This window comes from Salvia splendens, chromosome 7 (assembly GCF_004379255.2).
Source record: "Salvia splendens isolate huo1 chromosome 7, SspV2, whole genome shotgun sequence".
NCBI lineage: Eukaryota > Viridiplantae > Streptophyta > Magnoliopsida > Lamiales > Lamiaceae > Salvia > Salvia splendens.
In genome coordinates, this window is record NC_056038.1 from 4,500,729 (window position 1) to 4,523,796 (window position 23,068).

At 38.7% G+C, this 23,068-nt stretch overlaps 1 protein-coding gene and 1 pseudogene across 6 annotated transcripts; one reads left to right on the plus strand and one right to left on the minus strand.

The window, feature by feature from the left end:
* Positions 1 to 4,299: 4,299 nt before the first annotated feature.
* LOC121811649 lies at positions 4,300 to 5,808 on the plus strand (annotated as a pseudogene).
* A 9,833-nt stretch (positions 5,809 to 15,641) lies between these two features.
* On the minus strand, positions 15,642 to 18,393 carry LOC121741048 (probable LRR receptor-like serine/threonine-protein kinase At1g05700). Of its 6 annotated transcripts, none has more exons than XM_042133734.1 (8): positions 18,101 to 18,393; positions 17,472 to 17,994; positions 16,909 to 17,399; positions 16,715 to 16,836; positions 16,561 to 16,629; positions 16,415 to 16,476; positions 16,265 to 16,336; positions 15,642 to 16,037 (listed from the first exon to the last, which is right to left on the minus strand). In XM_042133734.1, the coding sequence occupies exons 1-8, from the start codon at positions 18,204 to 18,206 to the stop codon at positions 15,902 to 15,904; spliced, it is 1,581 nt and encodes a 526-aa protein (XP_041989668.1). In that variant the 5' UTR covers positions 18,207 to 18,393; the 3' UTR covers positions 15,642 to 15,901. The 6 variants fall into 6 exon arrangements, 4 of the variants coding, with proteins under 4 accessions (XP_041989668.1, XP_041989666.1, XP_041989670.1 ...); XM_042133732.1 differs by having other exon boundaries at positions 16,415 to 16,486; positions 16,704 to 16,836; XR_006037759.1 differs by having other exon boundaries at positions 15,968 to 16,037; positions 16,415 to 16,486.
* Positions 18,394 to 23,068: the final 4,675 nt, after the last annotated feature.

A 23,068-nucleotide genomic window follows, 5' to 3' on the forward strand; every position in this document is an offset into this window, starting at 1 on the left:
ATGCATGATGATGTCATTGTTTTTAAATCTCAGAATCCCTATAATGAACTACAAATAAAGTTGTAATGAACTCCGTATTATTATATAATGATGTGTTTGGCGTTAGTGTTTAAAACTAGTTTGGAATCTATTTGATATTTGAATAATTCATGAGAAATGAGAATGACGAACAAACACATGATAATGTCAATGAACAAGCACCAGAATTGAACAGATAAAATAAATTTCAGTCATAACGCGATTGAAACTCAAGTAATGCATTCTCATTTCTCTCCTACCATTGTCAATCATGCCCCTATGAAATATGCTTAAATTATGACATTTTTTTGGTACTGTGATTGTGTTTTTTTTTAATATATCAACTGCATATATTACAATGATCAATAATTTAGATTTATTAGTGAATAACATGCACGTTCATTTGTTGTTAAGTGCGTGCGTGGACACTTGACCATCATAAATTCACCTCCTAAACATTTGGTAAACTTGGCTTTCCGGCAATTATTACAACCATAATCTGACATCTTAAATGTTCACAGGATCTATATGTATTTTATTCATCAGAAAATTTATGTCTCAAGATCTTTAGTGATTAACTAAAAAAATATCATTTGTATTATAACAAAGTCAATATATATGAACTTCGAAAGAGAAAAAGGACAAACGGTTTCAAGTGGTAGATGCAATTATATCTATCATACGCAATAGTACAAATTTCCAATGACCTATATTTTTTCATAGTAATATATTAGTAGTATATATTTAGCAATTAATATATAGGCAGTTATTGTTCTCTGGTATGCTGTGTGCTGCTGTTTTAGATCTTTTCTGTGGATGACGCGCATCATGATTTGAATATATCTAAAAGTAGATATTTAAAAGATATAAAATATGGCCACATACAGTAGAGACTTAGCTAACAAATAAGGCAAATACTAGCTTCTGATATATCACTCCCAAGAAAACCTAATTAAATTAAAAATAGAAAAATCCAATTTATATATCCGTCATGTATAATTGTTTGAGTATTTAACGCAGAAAATGAAATAGTAACTCCTCCCTCTGTCACACTCAAGATGTCCACATTCTTGAGTGACATGAAATTTTAGGATAAGTTGTAGGCGGAGTAAGTAAAGAGAAAAATGTAATTGAATATTTTAATGAGGAGATCAGAGAGAAGGATTTATTTCCAAATATAGAAATGGACATTATGATTGAGACAAACTAAAAAGTAAAAGTGACATCTTGAGTGAAGCGGATCGGATGGAATATTTTTGAAGTCAATAATAGAGATCGTTGGTCTCTATATGATAGATATGGATGCTGCTTACAAGTAAAAAAGAAAAGAAAAATTGATACCCTAATATTCCAGTCAAAGTCGTTGTATTATCTATGATATTTTAAATATGTATCTCCCATCATCATCATCATCAATTAATACGCACCAAATTAATTTACTCACTCCGTAACCCATTAATTAACCCCAGTTGACTTGACACGGACGGATTTAAGAAATGTAGTAGAAAATAAGTATAAAATATTTGTGGATGTGAGTCCTTTTATGGAGTATATCAATTTTATAGTAAAATGTGAGTTAAATAAGTTAGTGCAATGTGGAGTACGTTACCAAAAGTAATACTACATAAAAAGTAAGAGTATCAATTAATTGGGAATAGGAAAAAAAAAATTAGTGCTATGTCACGTCATCAGTTGAAATTTGCAATCCTACGCATTATTGCATGGTTTGCATATTCTGAAACTCATTCGTTTGTCACAGTAGGTGTTCTGTTATGCTACATATATTTACATGTCGAGACACTTTCTCTATTATGACAATAGAGAGTGTGGAGACACTAAATGATCCATGTTTCCTGAAAATAGTTATCTAATTATAAATTATTAGTACTTTTTTTTGAAATAAAATGTAGGTAATAAATAGCAATCTTTTATAAATAAACATACGTACATATATATCAAATTCTACGGAATTTAATAGATGCGAAAAATGGTAGGTGGAAATACATGTCAGAGCATTGATGGAAACTTGATAGGATTTTGATGGTACTTCAAATACACTATCAATTTATCGGTTTCTGAATTTTTATACTCCCTCCCTCTCGAGCTACTCGAACCTTTACTGTTCGGCACGGAAATTATGGAATGAGTAATTAGTGTTTTAAGTAGAATGGCTAATAAAGTTGGTGAATTTAAAAGTAATTTTTTATCCAATATTTGCTTCCAATCCAAATTAAAATTGAAACCCTATGAATCATCGTTCTTGTTCATCCAATATTTTTGCTTCCAACCCAAAATTGAAACTGAAACTCTAAATTTGGGTTCTTGAATCATCGTTCTTCTCGTGTTCATATTGCCCCCGTAACTCACCAGCACAATGAACCATTAATCAAATCACAGAAGCAGAAAAAATAGTTTATGATAAATTATAAACACCTCACCAAAGATGGTGTATTTTATTGATAATTAGAGAGATTGAAGTCCTCATCACTTGAGTAAACAGGGGAGAGATCAGATATGGAACAATTGTGCTCGTTGTCTGGTTTGCTTTCACACTTCGCGTACGCCTCTTTCACCCAATTCGCCATATCTCTACCACCTGCAACCCACACGGTTTCAAACCTCTCGCAGACAGGACTGGTCTGGTCGTCGCGGGTCGGAGAGACGTGGGTTAACCCACCCACTATTTGGCAGATCTTCAGCGAGGAGTGAGGTTGGGGTTCGAGACCGCCGTGGTTTAATCGCAGATGGAAGATCGTAGACGGGGAGTGAGGTGGATCTAGGGTTTCAAGAGAGAGAGTTTTTTTAGGATTTACTGATAGAGAGTTGCAAAGAGAGAGAACGGATACATTACAAATGAATTGGGGATGCTGGGGTTGGTGGTTAATTAATAAATGTCATTAAATTAGCTTTGATTAAGTGTAATAAGGGGATTTTAATTTTTACTAAAAATGGAAAGAGTGCAAGTAGCTCGGGACGCCCAGAAAGGAAAAGAGTGCAAGTAGCTCGGGACGGAGGGAGTACTACAACACTTTACTTTTGAAACAATGATTGCATCCACAAAGATGGCCTCATTTTTTACCGGCACAGGTTTTAAGAAATGTAATGAAAAGTGAGTTGAAAAAGTTAGTGGAATATGAGATCCACTACAAAAAATGGTAAAAAGTATAATGAGATAAATTTTGTGGGACGGATGAAAATGGAAAAATGAGACAATCTTTGTGGAACGGAGGGAGTACTATACTAGGGTTAATAAGAGTTTTGATGTTTTATTACTCTCCGTATATTAAAAATATAAACTATTTCCATTTTGAGTCTTCCCTTAAAAATAAAAACTTTCTAAATTTTTTCTTTTAGGAAGGAGACCCCACGATCCGCTAACTCTATTTCCACTACATTTTCTCTTCATCCCTCTTACTTTCCTCATTTCTCTTTTATCTCTCTCTCACTTTATCAATTATTATTTCTTATTTTATCAATTGTGCATTAAAACTTGTGTTCTGTCAAAAGTTTCTATTTCCAAAGAAGAGGAGGTAGTATAATTCTTGGATTTGGGACGTGTCATTTCAAATTTAAAATAAATTAGGCACATTTAGAAATACCTACAACAAGGAGCACCACACTAAGAAACATAGTGCTAGGTCCACAAAATGGACTACCGTAATTAAGAGCCTCATTATGATTCAAGGAAATATATTTTGTTGATACTTGTGTTTTAATCTCGTATATTATTTTGGGAGTCTATAATTTGTTTGGGCGTGCCTATTAGTCTTGAATTTATGGTATTAAAACATTATTATTCACCAATTTTAGTTGGTGGAAGTTGTGCATGATAAATTCTAATGGAGTACTACATATATATATATATATACACATAATGTTTCACATGCCCAACTTCTTCCCAAATGCAACTAAAGTTTTTTGACTTAGATTTCTCATCCACCGTTAATATACACTTCATCTGTCTGACATTAATTGCTCTAATTTTTCATTTTCGTTCATCCATGAATAATTGTCCCATTTACTTTTTACAATATTTTCAATAAAAGGACCTCCTCATATTCTACTAACTTTATTTAATTCACATTTTAATAAATATTACTTCATAAAACTTGGTAGAACTCATCTTCCACTAACTATTTTCATTAAAAGTTTTTTATACTTTTAAAACCCGAGCTAAATCAAAGTGAGGCTCTTATTGGCGGAAGAAGGAAGTAGTACTACTACATAAAACTATATAAGTATCCCTCCCTCCATTTTACTAGTCACCAAATTTAGAAGAAAACATGGATCTGATAGACATGTTTAACCCTCTCCTCTTCATCCTCCCTCTCTCCTACCTCCTATGGACCTTGTACGACCGTCGCCGCAGCCGCCGCTGCTACATCCTCGACTACGAGTGCTACAAGCCCGGCGACCACCGCAAGCTGAGCACCAAATTCTCCGGCGAGATCATCCCTCCGCAACAAGCAGCTCGGCCTCCACGAGTACAAATTCCTCCTCAAGACCATCGTCAGCTCCGGCATCGGCGAGGAGACCTACGCCCCCCAGATGGTCTTCGACGGCGCGCGAGTCCTCCGCCACCCTCTCCGACGGCCTCCTCGAGATGGACGAGTTCTTCCTCGACAGCATCTCCCGCCCTCCTCCGCCGCACCGCCCTCCCCCCCTCCCACATCGACCTCCTCGTCGTCAACATCTCCATGCTCTCCTCCGCCCCCTCCCCCGCCGCCCGCATCATCAATTTATACAAACTGAGAGACGACGTGAAGGTGTACAACCTCGCCGGGATGGGCTGCAGCGCCACCACCATCGCCATCAACATCGTCCAAAACATCTTCAAAACGCAACAGAATTCCACAGCAATGATTGTGACTTCCGAATCCCTCAGCCCCAACTGGTACATGGGAACGACCGCTCTAAAATGCTCGCAAACTGCCTCTTCCGAACCGGCGGATGCGCTCTCATCCTCACCAACAAGCCGGCCCTCGCGAAGAAGGCGATGTTCAAGCTGAGGACCCTCGTCCGGACCCACCACGGCGCCAGCGACGACGCCTACGGCTGCTGCGAGCAGAAGGAGGACGACCTCGGCTTCGTCGGCGTCCATCTCGGGAAAATCTCCCCAAGGCCGCCACGCGGGCGTTCATCGACAACTTGAAGGAAATCGCGCCGAAGATCCTGCCATTGCGCGAGCTGATCCGGTTCATGACGACGAAAAATCTGAGAAAATTGAGGCAGAAATGGAGCAAGGCGGCGGCGGGGAGGGCGGCGGCGATCAACTTCAAGAGCGGGGTGGATCACTTCTGCCTGCACACGGGCGGGAAGGCGGTGATCGACGCGATAGGGTCGAGCCTAGGGTTGAGCGAGTATGACGTGGAGCCAGCGAGGATGACGCTGCACCGGTTCGGGAACACGTCGGCGAGTAGCTTGTGGTATGTGTTGGCGTATATGGAGGCGAAGAAGAGGTTGAAGAAAGGGGATAGGGTGTTTATGATAAGTTTTGGGGCAGGGTTTAAGTGTAATAGCTGTGTTTGGGAGTTATGAGGGATTTGGAAGGGGATAATGTGTGGAAGGGTTTTATTGATTCTTATCCTAAGAAGAATTTGGCTAATCCTTTCTTGGAGAAGTTTGGTTGGTTCATGATGCTGATGATAGCTTCAGCATTCCAGATGATTATCAGATTCCAGATTGATTAATGTTTTGTTTTTGTTATTGTAAGTGGTTCGCTAGTGAAAGTGGAAGATTGTATTTGTGCCCACTTTTGGACATGAAATTTGTACCCTATATTCTCATACAGCTTCAATTTTAAAAATAATTGTTACTACCATATAAAGAGATAATTAAAATAATTATATTTGTCTTAATTGATTTGATGATCTTCAAATGAAACAAGTTCTACGTTGATGTGAATGTAAAAGGGATATACTATGCAAATTAATGATATTTTGGGGCCATACTTATAAAGGGAGAAACAAATAAAAATCCATTTTTTTTAGAAACACATATAGAATCATTTTTAACCTTTGAATATCGAATATCTATTGTGAATGTATGTCATTGATGGATGTGTGCCAAATATAAAAACCCAAATTCGTTTGATTTCGTTTATTTCGAGCATAGTATATAATTTCACTTTATACATAGCTCCAAATCCAATCCCTATCCGTTTTCTAGAGCATTTAAATCCGGCTTTATGATTCTCAAAAAGATTTTGCATTTGTGCGACACGTACTATTCAACTAGTATAAAAATGTATGTGTATAATGACGATATATTAATGAATGTATATTGATTAGGAAATAATAATACAAGACCTTGGACAAGAAATGAAACGAAACGTTGCATATTATATGATCCTCCACTTAATTATGACACCTACAAAACCACCCCACGTGATGTAAACACACATACGTGATAGTAAATTTGAGAGTACAAATGAGAACAACTTGTAGCTCTACTTTGTGAAGAAATTATTTCGTTACCCCGCAAATAGCATCCAAATATATAAATTCACAAAATAAATTTATTGATCAAACCAACCTTTTCAACCTACACCAATTTCAGTGGCTGATTTAAGAAGACGCGCCACCACCTCCATTTCAAGCTTCACTTCTAATAAATTTTAGTACTAGTACTTTTTTTTGCAATTTAATTTAGAATAACTTTAATTTGCAACTGAATGATGGAAATATATGAATAATATTTTAAATTACAGTGTAGTACTACTCTATATGGAAGGAATAGTGTTAGAGGTGAATGTGTAGCGCGTAATAAACCATTAAATGCAAGGAAAATAAAAGAGATCGTGAGCATTTATTTGGTGATACATTACAAGAAAAAGATGGATGCATTGCCCATTTAGAATAGTTATTTAATGACAAAAAGGACCGCATGAAAATTGAAATCCATGCTCGTTTATTTTGAAATTTTCTACTCTTATTTAGTGTGTTGTTGTAATAATGGAGATAAATTAATTATCTGGTTTAGAAGAAATAATTTCTATATTATATTGAATGTAACAATATACTACTATTATTGAAGTAAAGCGTGTGCTCATAATTGAGCAGTAATCCAACAGGTCTAACCAATTAATTAAAAAATGATCCTAATTAAAGTAAGGTTAAATCTTTCTCTTTATTATATACGGGAAATCAATAATATATTTTAAAACGAATTAATAGTAGTACTGTTTAGCATTTAGAGCATCCACAACCGTGCTCTTGCCAGCGGCACGGTTGTGGGCCCGGGCGGTACTATTCATGCCTGCTGCTCTCTGGCAAGAGCACAACACCCACAACTGTGCTCTTCCGCAAGGACGAGCACAATTAATATAAAATTCAATTACACAAAAACATTTTCATAATACTAAAATTCATTAAAAAAACCACAATAAAAATAACAAATTACAAATAAAATAAAAGACATAATTAAAATCCTAAAAATTAAAATTACATAATTAAAATACTAAAAATTAAAAATTACATAATTAAACTCCTAAAAATTAAAAATTACATAATTATTGGCTAATATAACCCGAGGAAGACTACGCATCCGGCGGCACCAACCCCAATTATTTTTGGAGACCCAATATCATGGACTCGTGCGTTTGAAGTTGCGTGGGGGTCATAGTTGACCTATCGGCCAAATTGAGTTGGGCCAAAAGGGCCCACAACGAGTTGTTCGGGGTGGAGGTGGAACATAGGGTGCGGGTTCGGGAGCAGGGGCAGATGGAGTCGCGGCGCGACGTCGTTCGGCCGCCGCCTTCTTCCTACCTTGCGGTCGGCGTCGGGAACCGCTTGGTTGGGCATCGTCGGGGCTACCCAAGTTAGCTTCGGCGAGTTGGCTAGCCACTTCTTCGCCGGCGTCGGATAGGGATGCCGACCGTGAGCGTTTGGAGGAGCCGCTAGAGGAGGAATGTTATGCCTCCCTTATACTTCGGGTGCGTCCGCGTCTCCTGCCAAACGTTAAAGATTTTGAACGACTTACCGTTCATGGATTGGTAGGTGCTCAGCGAGGCGGTGATGATGTCGACCTCGCTTCGGCCGCTCACCGGCATTCCGGGACTCCTGGATGAAATAGCCGTTGAACTTGCCAATTCTTCGTTGGCTCGGCCGATGCAGTTGCGCACCATACTCTCGTTGCGCTCGATCGTTCCCGGCGGCCGGTGTGCATTGTACCGGCTAGAGACGCGCCACCAAAAGTGATCGCCGGATTGGTTCGTTCCAACACCACCGCATCTTCGGAGATTTCCAAGTACGCCTTGAACAATCTTTCCATCTCCGCCGGTGAGTACGGTGTGCGGACACCGGCGCGAGATGGAGGATTCGGCATTTGGGAAGGGGCGCGAGGCCTAGGCTCCGGTGTCCACCCGTAGCGCCCATCGGAGGCACCTTGATCGTCGATTGGGTATGGGCCGGTAGCCACTCGGAAACGCCCGAATCTTGGGTGAGAGGAGGGGCCGAATATTCCGTTTCCGGACTATGAAACGGTTGCGAACCGAACCATTCGGGGTTCCAACCGTAGAGAGCCGCTTGGGGTTGTCGTCGTTACCGGACATCGTGGTGTTGTAGGGTGTGAGAGGAAGGATTGAAAATGGATAGAGAGATTGATGATGAGAATTGTGTAGTGAAAGTGTGAATTTTTGGAGTGAACTTGGGGTATTTATAGCTGAAAGTGGTCATTTTGGGGTAAAAAAAATAAAACAAAAAATTAAAAAGTGGGGAAAAAACGGTTATAAACGGATATAATTTTTGGGGAAGTGAAAAGTTTTTTTTTTATTTTTATCGATTTTTTTAATAAAAATCCGATTTTAAAAAAATAAATAAAAAAAATGTTTGAAACCAACGCTATGGCCGTTGGCGAATGGGAGACCGCCACGTGTGCGTCCGCTGGCACGGACGTGCCGATACATCGAGCAGCGCCGTGCCAGCGGCGCGGTTGCAGCGGGTGGCGGTCCTGTCGCCTTGCCGCTGGCAACGGACGGCGGTGGCGCCAAACCGCCACCGCTGCGGAGGCTCTAAGTCTTCGGTGATGGTAGTATTAGCAACGGTTTTCAATTTCATTTTTTATTTTTATTTTCAAAAATCGCATGTCAGCACTAATTATTAAAATTACCAATTTCATTGCATAAAATACATATATGTCTCTATGTTCAACTCTACATGAGAATCAATCAAATCTAATTAATTATTAATGTTATCCTCCATCAAGTCAACAATCTTAACACAATATAGTGTTGATAAATTTATGTTTGATATTTTAAAATAGAAAGTTGAGATAACTCTTATTTCTGTATTGGAAATTAGCGATCATTATAACATTCTTAGATATATACTTTCATTATTACACCGGAATGTTAAACCTTGGTATTGGTTGATTCCACAAATTAAGTGATGAAACGATTGATATGATTTTCTTATTTCAAATATTTATTAAAGTTGCACTGGTCACCATCGATTTCATAAATTCGCTTTATTGTATGAGACACCCAATTTGCATCGGTTAAAAGTTAGGTAAGTATCTATATACAGTTGTAGATATGGACCCTCCCCACACCTCTGTCTTTCCTAATAGTAACATGTTTTCATTAATTACATCTTTAAAAGAAACAATAATCTCCCTATTATCGTAACCTAGCTTTGTTTATATTATTATATCGGATCACACTTTTGAACCTAGCCCATTTTATAATATTCAAAGAGATTATTTATTTCTCTATGAAAAAAATAGTAATCCATGATTAAAATTAAAGTCTAGATGGAAAGAGATATTTAACTTTCTCAACCATTAATTCTGTAAAGTTGGACTGGAGCATCCATGGATGGTTTGATCCCACATATTTGCTGCTTGGTCTACTCCTAAAATAGCAACCTTAAGAGCATCCGCAGCGGTGGCGGTTGGCGCCACCGCCGTCCGTGCCAGCGGCAAGGCGAAGGACGCCACCCGCTGCAAACCGCGCCGCTGGCACGGCGCTGCTCGATGTATCGAGCACGTCCGTGCCAGCGGACGCACACGTGGCGGTCTCTCCCATTCGCCAACGGCATAGCCGTTGGTTTCAAACATTTTTTATTTTTTTTAAAAAATCGGATTTTTATTAAAAAATCGATAAAAAATAAAAAAAAAATTTTCACTTCCCCAAAAAATTATATCCGTTTATAACCGTTTTTCCCCACTTTTTAATTTTTTTTTTATTTTTTTTACCCAAAAAATACACACTTTCATCTATAAATACCCCCAATTTCACTCCAAAAAATTCACACTTTCACTACACAATTCTCATCATCAATCTCTCGTATCCATTTTCATCTTCCTCTCACACCCTACAACACCACTATGTCCGGTAACGACGACAACCCAAGCGGCTCTCACGGTTGGAACCCCCGAATGGTTCGGTTCGCAACCGTTTCATAGTCCGGAAACGGAATATTCGGCCCCTCCTCTCACCCAAGATTCGGGCGTTCCGAGTGGCTACCGGCCATACCCAATCGACGATCAAGGTGCCTCCGATGGGCGCTACGGGGTGGACACCGGAGCCTAGGGCCTCGCGCCCCTTCCCAAATGCCGAATCCTCCATCTCGCGCCGGTGTCCGCACACCGTACTCACCGGCGGAGATGTAAAGATTGTTCAAGGCGTACTTGGAAATCTCCGAAGATGCGGTGGTTGGAACGAACCAATCCGGCGATCACTTTGGTGGCGCGTCTCTAGCCGGTACAATGCACACCGGCCGCCGGGAACGATCGAGCGCAACGAGAGTATGGTGCGCAAACTGCAATCGGCCGAGCCAACGAAGAAATTGGCAAGTTCAACGGCTATTTCATCCAGGAGTCCCGGAATGCCGGGAGCGGCCGAAGCGAGGTCGACATATCACCGCCTCGCTGAGCACCTACCAATCCATGAACGGTAAGTCGTTCAAATATCTTAACGTTTGGCAGGAGACGCGGACGCACCCGAAGTATAAGGGAGGCATACATCCTCCTCTAGCGGCTCCTCCAAACGCTCACGGTCGGCAATCCTATCCGACGCCGGCGAGAAGTGGCTAGCCAACTCGCCGAAGCTAACTTGGGTAGCCCCGATGCCCAACCAAGCGGTTCCCGACGCCGACCGCAAGGTAGGAAGAAGGCGGCGGCCGAACGACGTCGCGCCGCGACTCCATCTGCCCCTGCTCCCGAACCCGCACCCTATGTTCCACCTCCACCCCCGAACAACTCGTTGTGGGCCCTTTTGGCCCAACTCAATTTGGCCGATAGGTCAACTATGACCCCCACGCAACTTCAAACGCACGAGTCCATGATATTGGGTCTCCAAAAACAATTGGGGTTGGTGCCGCCGGATGCGTAGTCTTCCTCGGGTTATATTAGCCAATAATTATGTAATTTTTAATTTTTAGGAGTTTAATTATGTAATTTTTAATTTTTAGTATTTTAATTATGTAATTTTTAATTTTTAGGATTTTAATTATGTCTTTTTATTTTATTTGTAATTTGTTATTTTTATTGTGGTTTTTTTAATGAATTTTAGTATTATGAAAATGTTTTTGTGTAATTGAATTTTATATTAATTGTGCTCGTCCTTGCGGAAGAGCACAGTTGTGGGTGTTGTGCTCTTGCCAGAGAGCAGGCATGAATAGTACCGCCCGGGCCCACAACCGTGCCGCTGGCAAGAGCACGGTTGTGGATGCTCTTAGAAAACAAAACTCAATAAATCCATTTAAAGTCATTTAATATAGGATAAGATAATTGCTATTTAAATCAAAAAAAATTCACAGTTAGAAAACATTTCATAATGTTTGAAGCTGAAATAAAATTACTATAATTTTTCAATTTTTTTACAATCTTACTTTGTTATTTTCCACACTATGTACAAACAAAATTAAGAATTGGCCACTGGCCGGAAGATTGCTTCCACCTGTTAATGCACAATGGGTCGATCTGGGAACTAATTACGTTGATGAACCACCTACCGAAACTAATAAATAACGAATTAAAAAAGGTATATATATTATCGAAAAAATCCTGAAGTTTGGTCAAATTCTGGTCAAACCTGATGAGTAGCGGGGGTGCGGGAGGCACCTTTTTCTTTCGGCAACAATATGCACAGATGGCCCCAACCACAACGAGGACACTTACCGAAATCACTCTGGCACGTATTTTGATGAGCCTTTTTCTGGTTCGCTTTGAGATATCGGGTGCATCAAAATCAAGTGTTGGTGGAGAGTATGGTGATGAGCATGGATAGCTTGACCCACACAATCTGGAATTGCCTTTTACACTGCATAACTACTTGCCTTTAATTACTTAAAATATCATTTTTAATGAATTACTGGTTCGAGAACTTACATCAAATGGATTCTAGTTATTAACTAGTGAGTATCGCACCCGTCCGCTAAAATAATTGTATGCTAAATTCCTTCACACATTCACACCAATAAAAATTTACTACTCCCAATGTTGTGAGTATAGAAAAATTTTGGTTAGGAGAGAGAGTTTTTTTAAAGATTTTCGGCTGAATAACCTGATGGGTTAAGCCAAAATCGAATATATGAAATCGATTGTGACAAGTGCAATTAATTATATAAGTGTTTAAGAGAAGAAAATCATACTGCCTAAATACATAATAAATAATGAACTAAAAGGGGCAAATTGTCGAAAAAAATATGAAGTTTGGTCAAGTTTTGGTCAAAGGCACCTCCAGCACCCGGAGCTGGAGACATCTTTTTCTTTCGGCAGTAACAGGTGCAGATCGCCCCAACCATAGTAAGGAAACTTGCCGGAATCACTCCGGCAAGGATTTTGACGAGCTTTTTTTGTGGTTCTTTTTGGGACATCGGGTGCATCGAAATCAACTGCAGGTGGAGAGTAAGGCGATGAGCACGAATAGCTTGAGTCACATAATCCGGAATTGCCTGTTACACTGCCATAATTCAACCGTAAACCACTTGCCTTTAATATATATAAGTAGCATTTCTTAATAATCTTGAGCTTACATCAAATGGATTCTCTTGTTATTGACCAGTGAGTATGGCACCCGTCCGCTAAAATAATTGTATGCTAAATTCCTTCACACCAATAAGAATTTTAAAAAAATAATTTGTTCAATAAATTTAAAATTATAGTAGTACTAATCACAAAATTATATAGTCACAGATATGTTAACCACGGCAAGTAGCCAAGGAATTCTGGAATTGATCCCATTAGATTGTTGCCGTGCAGTTCTCTGCATAAAAAATGAAAGGAAATCGAATCTAAATTTAGTTCACATAGATCTTTTTTTAAATGCGTGCTCACTTTAATGTTCCTGACATTTCACGTCCAGTATTACAAAATTAAAATGCGAATTAAAAATTTATAACCTTTTGAAATTATTCAATTAGTATATAGTGCAAGAGGTTTTTCTGCTAGGCGCCCCTACGTGGGCGCTTGGTGAGCGACAAATGATGTGGCAATCGTCATCAGCAATTTCCTCTCCTTTCTCTAATTTCATCTCTCCGCTCTCCTCTCTCCCCTCCCCTCATTCATCGTTTATGCTCATTCTCTATCCCCCTCTCTCACTATGATTCAGCAAAATCAAGATTATTCTCTAAATCTATTTTTCGAATTTCATGTATACTCAATTATAGCAATCTCTATTTTTTTATTCACCCGACTTCTAAATCATCTCATTCCTATCTATAATTTTTAAAGAGTAAAATTTTTTAACCATGGCTTCATTCTCTCTCGTATGTAATTTTTCTTTCTCACCAAATTCTCCTAACTCTACCAAGGAGCTTTTCACCATAGAATCAATACTTCTAACTATTTAATGTATACAAATCGTTCCTACAATTCCCATGGACTTATTTTTGCACCTGTCAATAGAATTTATGCACTTAATGTTTTCATCAAAATGAGTTTCTTCCAATTTTTCCTCATATTTTGTGAAATCAAGTATACAAGCTTTTACATATGTTTTCATTTAATAGATCTATGTAAGGAAAAAAAATCTTGCTCTGCATTTAAACTCGTATTGATATATTTTCTTTCACTAAAACACGAAGATTAGATTTTGCAATTACATCCACTACAATAGTAATCCCTTGTCAGTCTAAGCTAAAGACTGAGAAATTGTTTTCAAGATCCAAAAAAAAAAAGGTTGCAGATAGAAAAAGTAAGTTACAAGAAGGAATAGGGGAATAGGGAAGATAACGGCGAGATTTTGCCGGGACGATAAAGCATATCAAATGAAGGAATTTTCATATTTTTAGAAAATGAAGATGGACATAGGAGGAGAAAAGGGGCGAGGAGGAGAGAGAGAAGGGGAGAGGAGGAGATACAGGAGAGAGGAGAGAGGGAATTAAAAATGAAGAGAGAAAATTGATAATGATGTTGCCAAGTCACTGGTCGCTCACGAAGCGCGTATATTTGTCGCCTAGTATATCAAAATCCTCTATAGTGCAAAATCTCATTTAGTAGTAATTTAGTATCAATAAATCAGTTTAGGATAATTATGCATGTTTCATTAAATTGACTCCAAGGCATCCATTTCACTGAAATCTGGAAGAATCCCATACAAACTTTGGTATTGTAGCTGCCTGCATTCAAGATTTAGATGGTTAAATTTATAGCAATAATAGAAATAAACAAATGATGTGTTTGGTTTTGAGGTATAAAAAAGTAAAAAAAAAAAGTGATACTACTATATGCTCTAATCAAGCCATGTACTACATCAACGAAGAGCCCTGTTGGGGCTTGGCTATGCTCGAGTCGAGGCTAAATTGAGAGCGAACATGAAACTAACTCACAGAGATGTGACACGGCGCACAGGGTAGTCGTTGCTGCAGTCGATCCAAGACAGCATAGCATGGATCATTAGTATATGCAATGCAGGGAACTGCACTCCAGAAAGCTCAGGAAATTTATTGATCAGTGTTATCAATCCACTTACTGCAAAACCCAAACAACTCTATTATTCAAGACCCACACAATACATAGATAGCTGCACACTTATAAATAAAATATACGATTGACACCAAGTAATCTACCATCATAGTAATAGGTTGTGGCTGTCGTATATGAAGCCGAAACACACTGTCAACGTGCACGTTCGCCTGCAATAATCTCCTTCCTAATTTCATCAACAACAAAATATAAAACCTTCATTTCGAGATTCAAAATCATCAAACAAATTATAATATAATTCATCCGTGATAGCTTTATTATTTTACCATCGGCTGTTACCAAAAATAAAAGGCAAAGGGCGAAAAGAACTGAACTCGGAGCCATGAATGTGCTCCAATTAATTGATCATCACAACTTTTACTTTCATCCTCAACTTATACATATATTTTCATAATATTAACTAACTTTACGGTTGTTGATTTGATGAAGGCAACATTAATAAATAATTAGATTAGGTAAATTCTTATGTATAGTTGAACATGGAGATATATATGTATTTCATCAGCCAAATTGGTACGTTAATATTTCGAATTAGGTTAAAATGACTCTTATGTGATAATGCATGAAGCTGACATGCATTTTTAATAGATTTGAACAAATGACAAAAATGAAACAGTCATAATATGCACCGAAGATTTAGTAATTAATGTAACTATTTTTTTTTCTTATTACAAGTAGTCTCTGTAAGTACGAAATTTCAAATCAAATTTGCAATATTAAAATATTATCAATGTCCAAAGCCTAAACCACTATTACAATATAGGCATGTAGCAAGTTATTAATCACAGATATGCACTTATGCAATGCTTCTACCAAGTAGTGATTTGATAACTAGGACATAACAACTTTTACAAAAACAATGTTCATTTTGATGACTTAAACATCATTCATTTTCCCACAATACTGCAGCAAGCCAGCAACACCACATTTGCTCATACACTAAAATCTTCATCGATTATAGTACGAAGATAGACGCAGTGATGGCGGCAAACAGTAACTCTAGAATGTTCTTCTTCTTGTCGTTGGTTGGCGATGCTGCTGAAATGTGGCATGTCTCATCTGATGCACACAGCCCAGGATTCCCAGATACCCTGAAGATCACACACACACACACACACAAACACACATATATATATATATATATATATATATATATATATATATATATATATATATATATATATATATATATATATCAAGAAAACAAACATTAGACGAAGAATATATATCCGTGCTTATAGCACTCAACAACGATAAAAAGCTAGGAATATACATTTGTCATAAAGATAAAGATAGATTTTGTAATTAACTAACTTACGTTAGATTTAAGCCCTTTTTTGTTGACAGCGATGCTGGCACACTACCATTGAACTGATTATCAGCAAAATTCCTGCATCAAAACACAAAATTATCAGCTACAGACGAGAACAGAGACAGAGTTTATTGATTCATTTTTGGGACGACGTACAATATTTTGAGGTTGGGCAATGTCCCAAGAAAATCAGGTATAGGCCCTTGCAAGCTGTTGTTCTGAACATCTCTGCCAATCCAAAAACATTATTAATCCATTTGAAGGGAAGATATTTCTATAAATTGATTATGAGTAAGAATCACATTGTTTGAAGAGCATCCATGGAACTGAAATCCGGAAGCGACCCTGACAGGCCGTAGCCATTGAGAAGCCTGTCAAACCGAAAAAATGAAGTTTATGAACCATACATAGTCAAACACAAAATTTGGTCAACGAGAATAGTTACAGTGCTGTTACTCGCGGAATAGGATCAAGACTGCATTTGATCCAATCCCATGTATAAGGTGCTGGCAGACAAGGATCGCTTGTCCAACTTTGCAATAATTTGAATCTCTCTTGCAGAGAAGCTAAGCCTTCAACTGAATCACCAATAATTAGAGATGAATTCAATGTGACATATGTTTGCATCTACTCAAAAGCAAATTTCTTACCGTCTTTCTTGTTGGTACCATCAGTTAACTTGTCGTCCGGCTCCGGGAGTTGAAATATTTCCAGAGCATTAATGAGTGGGGGAAGCGTAGAGACGTTGGTGGGCACAAGAGAGAATGTGGTGTTTGATGAAACTGCAATAGCGCTGTCTAGTATCATCTCAACACAATCTCCGTAAAGAGGAATGATTGGTTCCGAGTAGGACTCGTTATCCTTGAAAATCCTGAAGGACCGATTCTGGCCTGGTCCTAACCGAGTAACTTCAGAGAAATACCAGTTTATGAAGACATTGATTTCATAAGAAGGAAATCCCATCAACAATTCTACGCTCGTGTTCAGGGTTTTTGCAGTGATTGCATTCCTAAGCACCGCAGGTGGCGGATTATCCATTACATGTGGCCTCTGAGTAAAGATGGAATCACCCGAAACTGGGATCGACCCGTTCCCATAACCTCCAATGTTCCATAGTCTGTCGTACGGATCGTCCTGGTACCTGCAATTTCATGAAACATAAGTACTTATATGACTTTGCATAACAATATCTAAATAAGATGCAGTTTAGTACCTAAGAACCTTATTTGAGCCAAAAGCAACTCTTTTCCACACGAGCAATGGATAACTGTCGTTGACATAGTTATACATAGATGACTCCAAACTGCGCACTTCAAGAGCCGATATGAAGGGGAACTGTCCCGGTTTCGTCTGAGCAAGACACACACTGATGGATTCCCTCTTCAGTACATAAGTCACCTCATAGTAGTAGAACTCTGTATTCGACGTATGGACTGTAGTCCAGAAGTTCCCATCGAAGTGGATATCAAATGTGGGAGGAAAAGACTTGCCATCGTAGTTCCCGTAGTAAAAGCTAGCACGCACGAGAACACGACCTTTCTTCACAGAGTCGATGTGGTAGCAGTTCTTGTTCCGAGTAGTGAACACCCTCAGGGTGTCTGCTACGCTGAACCTGGAATTCAGAGGTTTAATGGAACGGGATTCGCCACTCTGCACGTATTTATCGTCCCCCACCCAAGTGATCCCGTTTTCGTCTCTGTTTGGGATCGATGATCCACAGTCAATGCTGATAAAAACTGCAACAATAAACCAATACTATTATATCCTGAACACACACACAGAGAGAGAGAGAGAGAGAGAGAGAGAGAAACAGAGTTATTGATGCTTAAAATGAAATTTGACCATCAGCTGATGTAGATAGAATAGTGCATAGCGAAAAAACAAGGGAGATCAAGAACCAACGAGAAGCCATGCCAAGATTAGTGTCTAGGAAAATATGTATTTTCATGAGAAACAACTCATTTTATATGTGGAAGCTACAATTCTTTCCATTGGCATCGGCTCTCTTACTGATAGGGACAGAACCAGAATTGGAGAAACATTCTCACAATTTGATTAAAGGAAGAAAAACAGATTAATTAGAGATAAGAATATGTATGTACTTACATCATAGGATTATTGTAATATCAACATGGTACTATTATTCAACAACAGAAATAGCACCATAGTTGATTCTGATACAAAAGTGTACACTCTCTTTCAGTGACAGTGAGTACACAAATTTGGAGCAGATATCAATGAATATATAAATACTATGATCAAGACTTAGAAGTACCAAGTGACAAGTCATCTGCATGAAGTCAATACCAAGTGATGTGTGCAGAAATTCTTAAAGAACCTAATCTCCTAGGAAAAGTCTATGTTTGAAAACATATTGTCAAGTTGCAAGAGGTAGAGTGGAAAAAGCTACTCCATGAACGTGGATATAGGAGACTCTGCAATTACGACGTCGTTGAAGCTTTGTCCATGGAATGTTGCTGCTTTGGATTCATCGCAAGAGGTGATCCGTGTATGAATAAACGATTGCCTCTCTCTCCGTGATCTGCCTTAGCTCGCAGTGAGGCCGGCCACTGTCTTGGAACACAATACCAGATTCAAAGCTATCGGAGATTTTAAAATTCGATTCAGGGTTTTAGGCTCCAAATTAGGGATTTTTTTACTTCCAAGAGTTTCATTCCGGTTACTCAATTAGGTACTCATTTTCTTTCTTCTTTCTTTTATTTTTATTTTTATTTTTTATTTTTTATTTTTTATTTTTTATTTTTTATTTTTTAAAAACTAACTCAGGCAGAGCGAAAACAAATCTAAAATACCGACTCATTTTCTTTCTTCTTACTTAAAAAAAAAAAAACTAACGCAGGAAGAGCTTGCAAACAAAACTAAAATACCGAATATAAGAAACGCATATTTTATCTTGCAACAACCAACTACGGAGCTCCATCGGGACTGTTTCTAACGCATGCACTTCTCTATGAAACCTATAAGCATAATGTGACATAAAGTCAGCAACAAAATTCCCTTATCTGTGCACATGTTGTTCCACCACTGAATCAAAATCCTTCAATAACTCATGTATCTTGTGCACAATTGTCCGACAACAGATGGATACCTCAAGGAGCCCCATAATCTTAGAAATTCCGACAAAACTATCACTCTCTACCTCCAACTTTCGAAAGCCCAAAGTTTTAGCGACTTGTAACCCATAATACATACACTAAATTTCTGCCGTTAAAATGGAACAAACTCCAATATTGGAACAAATTTCCAATATTGAGTACTCATTTTCTTTTTACTAATCCTTTATGGGACCAACATGGTTTTCTTTCGAAAGGGATCACCTACAACAAACCATAAAACAAATCCTAAAACACACTTACAACAAAATAAAATATCTTATGAACATGAGCAATTTTAATAAGTGGTGGTGGGGTCTATTTTATTTTCTTGTGAATGTGTATTATGATTTGTTTTAGGGTTTGTTGTAGGTGATCCCTTTCAGTTTTCTTGTGTGTTAAACATAAATGTTTCTTAGAGCATGCGTAACGCTTGGGGCCGGGCCGCAAATTGCGAGTCCCGGCCCGTCCCATGCATTACACGGAAGTGCGGCACGGCTCAGGACCGTCCCGGTGACGCGTGACCGGCCTGGGGAGCGTCCCGCGTCCCGGCCCGGGACGGGGTTGCACGGTGACGGGCCGCAAGTCCCGCGTCCCGGCCCAGCGTTACACGGTCTTCGGGCCGGGACGCAAATCCAATTTTGTTTTTTTTTTTAAATTCGATGTCTATAAATACGAGCTTGCGTTCCATCCATTTCAATCCCGCGTTCCATTTCAATACTCTATTGTACCCTTTGTATTTTCGGCGTCAATGGATTGGTTCAACAGCGATCAACGTGAGATGGAGGAGTTCGTTAACTCGAACAATTGGTACATACCGTCATCGCAACCATCGCAGACACAGCCTAGTCCGGGAGTCGGTAGCAACGGCGACATTACATCGCCGGTCAACACCGACGAGTTCGAGGTCAGTGAGATGGAGCCCGCTCAAGAGCGGGGAAAGGAGAAGGTCGGAGAGGAGGATGGGCCGAAGAAGTACACTCCGCCCGAGACAATGTGGCTTGCGAGGAACTACATCGACGTCTCCGAGGATCCTATCATCGGCAACCAGCAGACCGGCAAGGCTTTTTGGGAGCGGATTGCGCAGAAATATAACGCTGGCCGTCCGGAAGGGTCGAGCGAGCGTAGCTACGTGAAGCTGCGCAAGCATTGGGGCCGGGTCCAGGCGGATATGAGCAAGTGGAACGGAAAGTGGGCCAACGTAGTCCGTATGTGGCCGAGCGGGCACAGCGAGGCGGACCTCGTCGAGAAGGCAAAGGAAGCGTTCTTCACTGACGGGAAGAAGACCTTCAAGTACTTCGAAGTTTGGAAGCTCGTCGAGAAGAGCCCGAAGTACACCAGCGGTGCTGAGCCAGCGGCAACTGGGGCGGCGAAGAGAACCAAAGTTTCCGCCTCCGGAAACTACTCTTCGAGCGAAGGAGGTCCGGCGATCGACCTCAACGTGACGGACGACGATGTCTTCTACTCCTCTCCTAGCATTCAGAGCCGCCCGACAGGAACAAAGGCGGCCAAGAGGAAAGCAAAGGGGAAGGCAGCTGCGAGCAACTCCGCTATGGTGCCACCGCCGACCAATCCGTCTCTGGATAAGATGTCCGACACTTTGTCGGAGATGAATATTACATGGCGGATGAGCCAGCTGACGGAGTTGACAGCGAGGGATACATCGAAGATGTCGGACGAGGAGCTCGAGTTGCACCGTGAGATGATCGCCTACCTTCGCGCCCAAATGAAGAAGTAGTAGTCGTGGCCCGGGTTTCTTGTATTTTAAATTTGCTTCGTCTAGTAATGTAATGTTAATTTCGAATGAACAATGCATTTTCCCGGTTTCAATTGTTCAACGAATTGCGTTTTCGAGTTAAATAGGTTGGAGTTGTGAATAGTGTTATTTATTAGTTGCGGCCCGAGTTGCGGCCTGCAGGGTTACAGCAGTTGGGGCCTGGGCCGCAACTGTAGAAGAATGATGACGTGGAGGGGACTTGGGGCCGGAAATGGGGACGGGGTTACTGATGCCCTTACTACCTCTATCCAATTTTTTTTATAAAGTTATAAATGACACTAGTTTTAATGTGTGACTAATAAAGTAAGAGAGAGAGAAAAGGTAGTGGAGTAGTGTTACTGAATTGTGGGGTTTACATTTAGAATGATGTGTATGTTACTATTCGTTTAAAACTTTCCATGTTTGGAATTGGTCTAATTTTGGTGGACACTCCAAAATGATAAAATTAGTCTAATATTTGTGGACGGATGTAGTATTTATTTAATATTAGTACAAAAAGTTTAAAGTTTACATAACTAGTATATAAAAAATTATAATTGTGCTTCGTTTTAGTACATTCCATAATTTTTATTTGGATCCCGTTAATAATTTCTCTATGACGAGTATAAAATATTTTATAATTGTTTTATATTAGTACAAAAAGTTTTATCATTATTTTATATTGCTATAAATTTTTTTATCATTGTTTCATTGTACGTCACATAGGTAAAGAGTTAATGATGTTTAAATACATAGCGTGATGTATTAAAACAAAATATGGATGAAGCTTTTTGTACGCCTTATGCAAATTTCAAATATTTTTGTTTAAATGCCAATAATAAATGTATTGCATTTTGTTTGAATTGTGTAATTATCCCTTTTAGTTGGGGAACCAAATTTGATGTGTTCGAGATTAAAATGATACCCTTTCCCCGGTAGGGGAGTGATCAACTGCTAACTCATCATTTAATTGTCAACTACAACTAATTTAAGACCATAGGATTTTAGAAAACTTGTGGTCTACAATTTGCCACGTGTAATTTTCATTTTTATTAATTAAATCGAGAAAGATAAAAAAATATCAAATTAGGGTTTTGGATGAAAATGTCAATATAGTGTTTCGAAAATATCAACACAATGCTTTGAGAAACACAATGGTTTGAGAATGTTAACACACTGCTTATATTGACATTCTACATGTATTATATTGACATATTTTAAATATAATGTTGACATTTGTTGCTGTACAAAAAAATTGAAGATTTTTGAATTTTTTTCAAATTTTGACATCGGAACATATGCAAGTGGGATTTTGTTAGAATCCTTATGAAATTATCTTTAATTTGATATATGTTGTGCGAAAAAATAATTAAATCGAGAAAGTTATATACGTTTTAAAGTTATGAGATATTTTTCAAAAATTAGTTACAAATAATTTGTTATAAATTGACCTTAATACCCTTATTGATGTTTTTTGTTGATCGTATTGACAATCTAAGACTAATGGTCTAGGCCCTTAATTTGAATACCTAATAGCTATTATTTAATTGTAGTTAGCAATATAACACTCCCTTCCTTGGTATTAATTAAATATTTAAATATACTAACAACAAATGACACAATAATAATTTCAACTTCACTCATTTCTGCAGTGAAGCGGGCTACTATTAACTGTCCAATGATAATTAAGATGTATTTTATGTTTATATAAAAAGTGATACTACTAGCTAGGGGTGAGCAAAAAAAACCGGAAACCGAATATCCGAACCGAACCAAACCGAAATTTTGAAATTTGGTTCGGTTTTAAAAATAAAAAAATTTCGGTTTTTCGGTTCGGTTCGGGCGAAGAAAAAAAACCGAAAAACCGAAAAACCGAATTATATATATATTCTATTAATTTAATATATTATATTATATATAATATATATATTCTTTTAATAT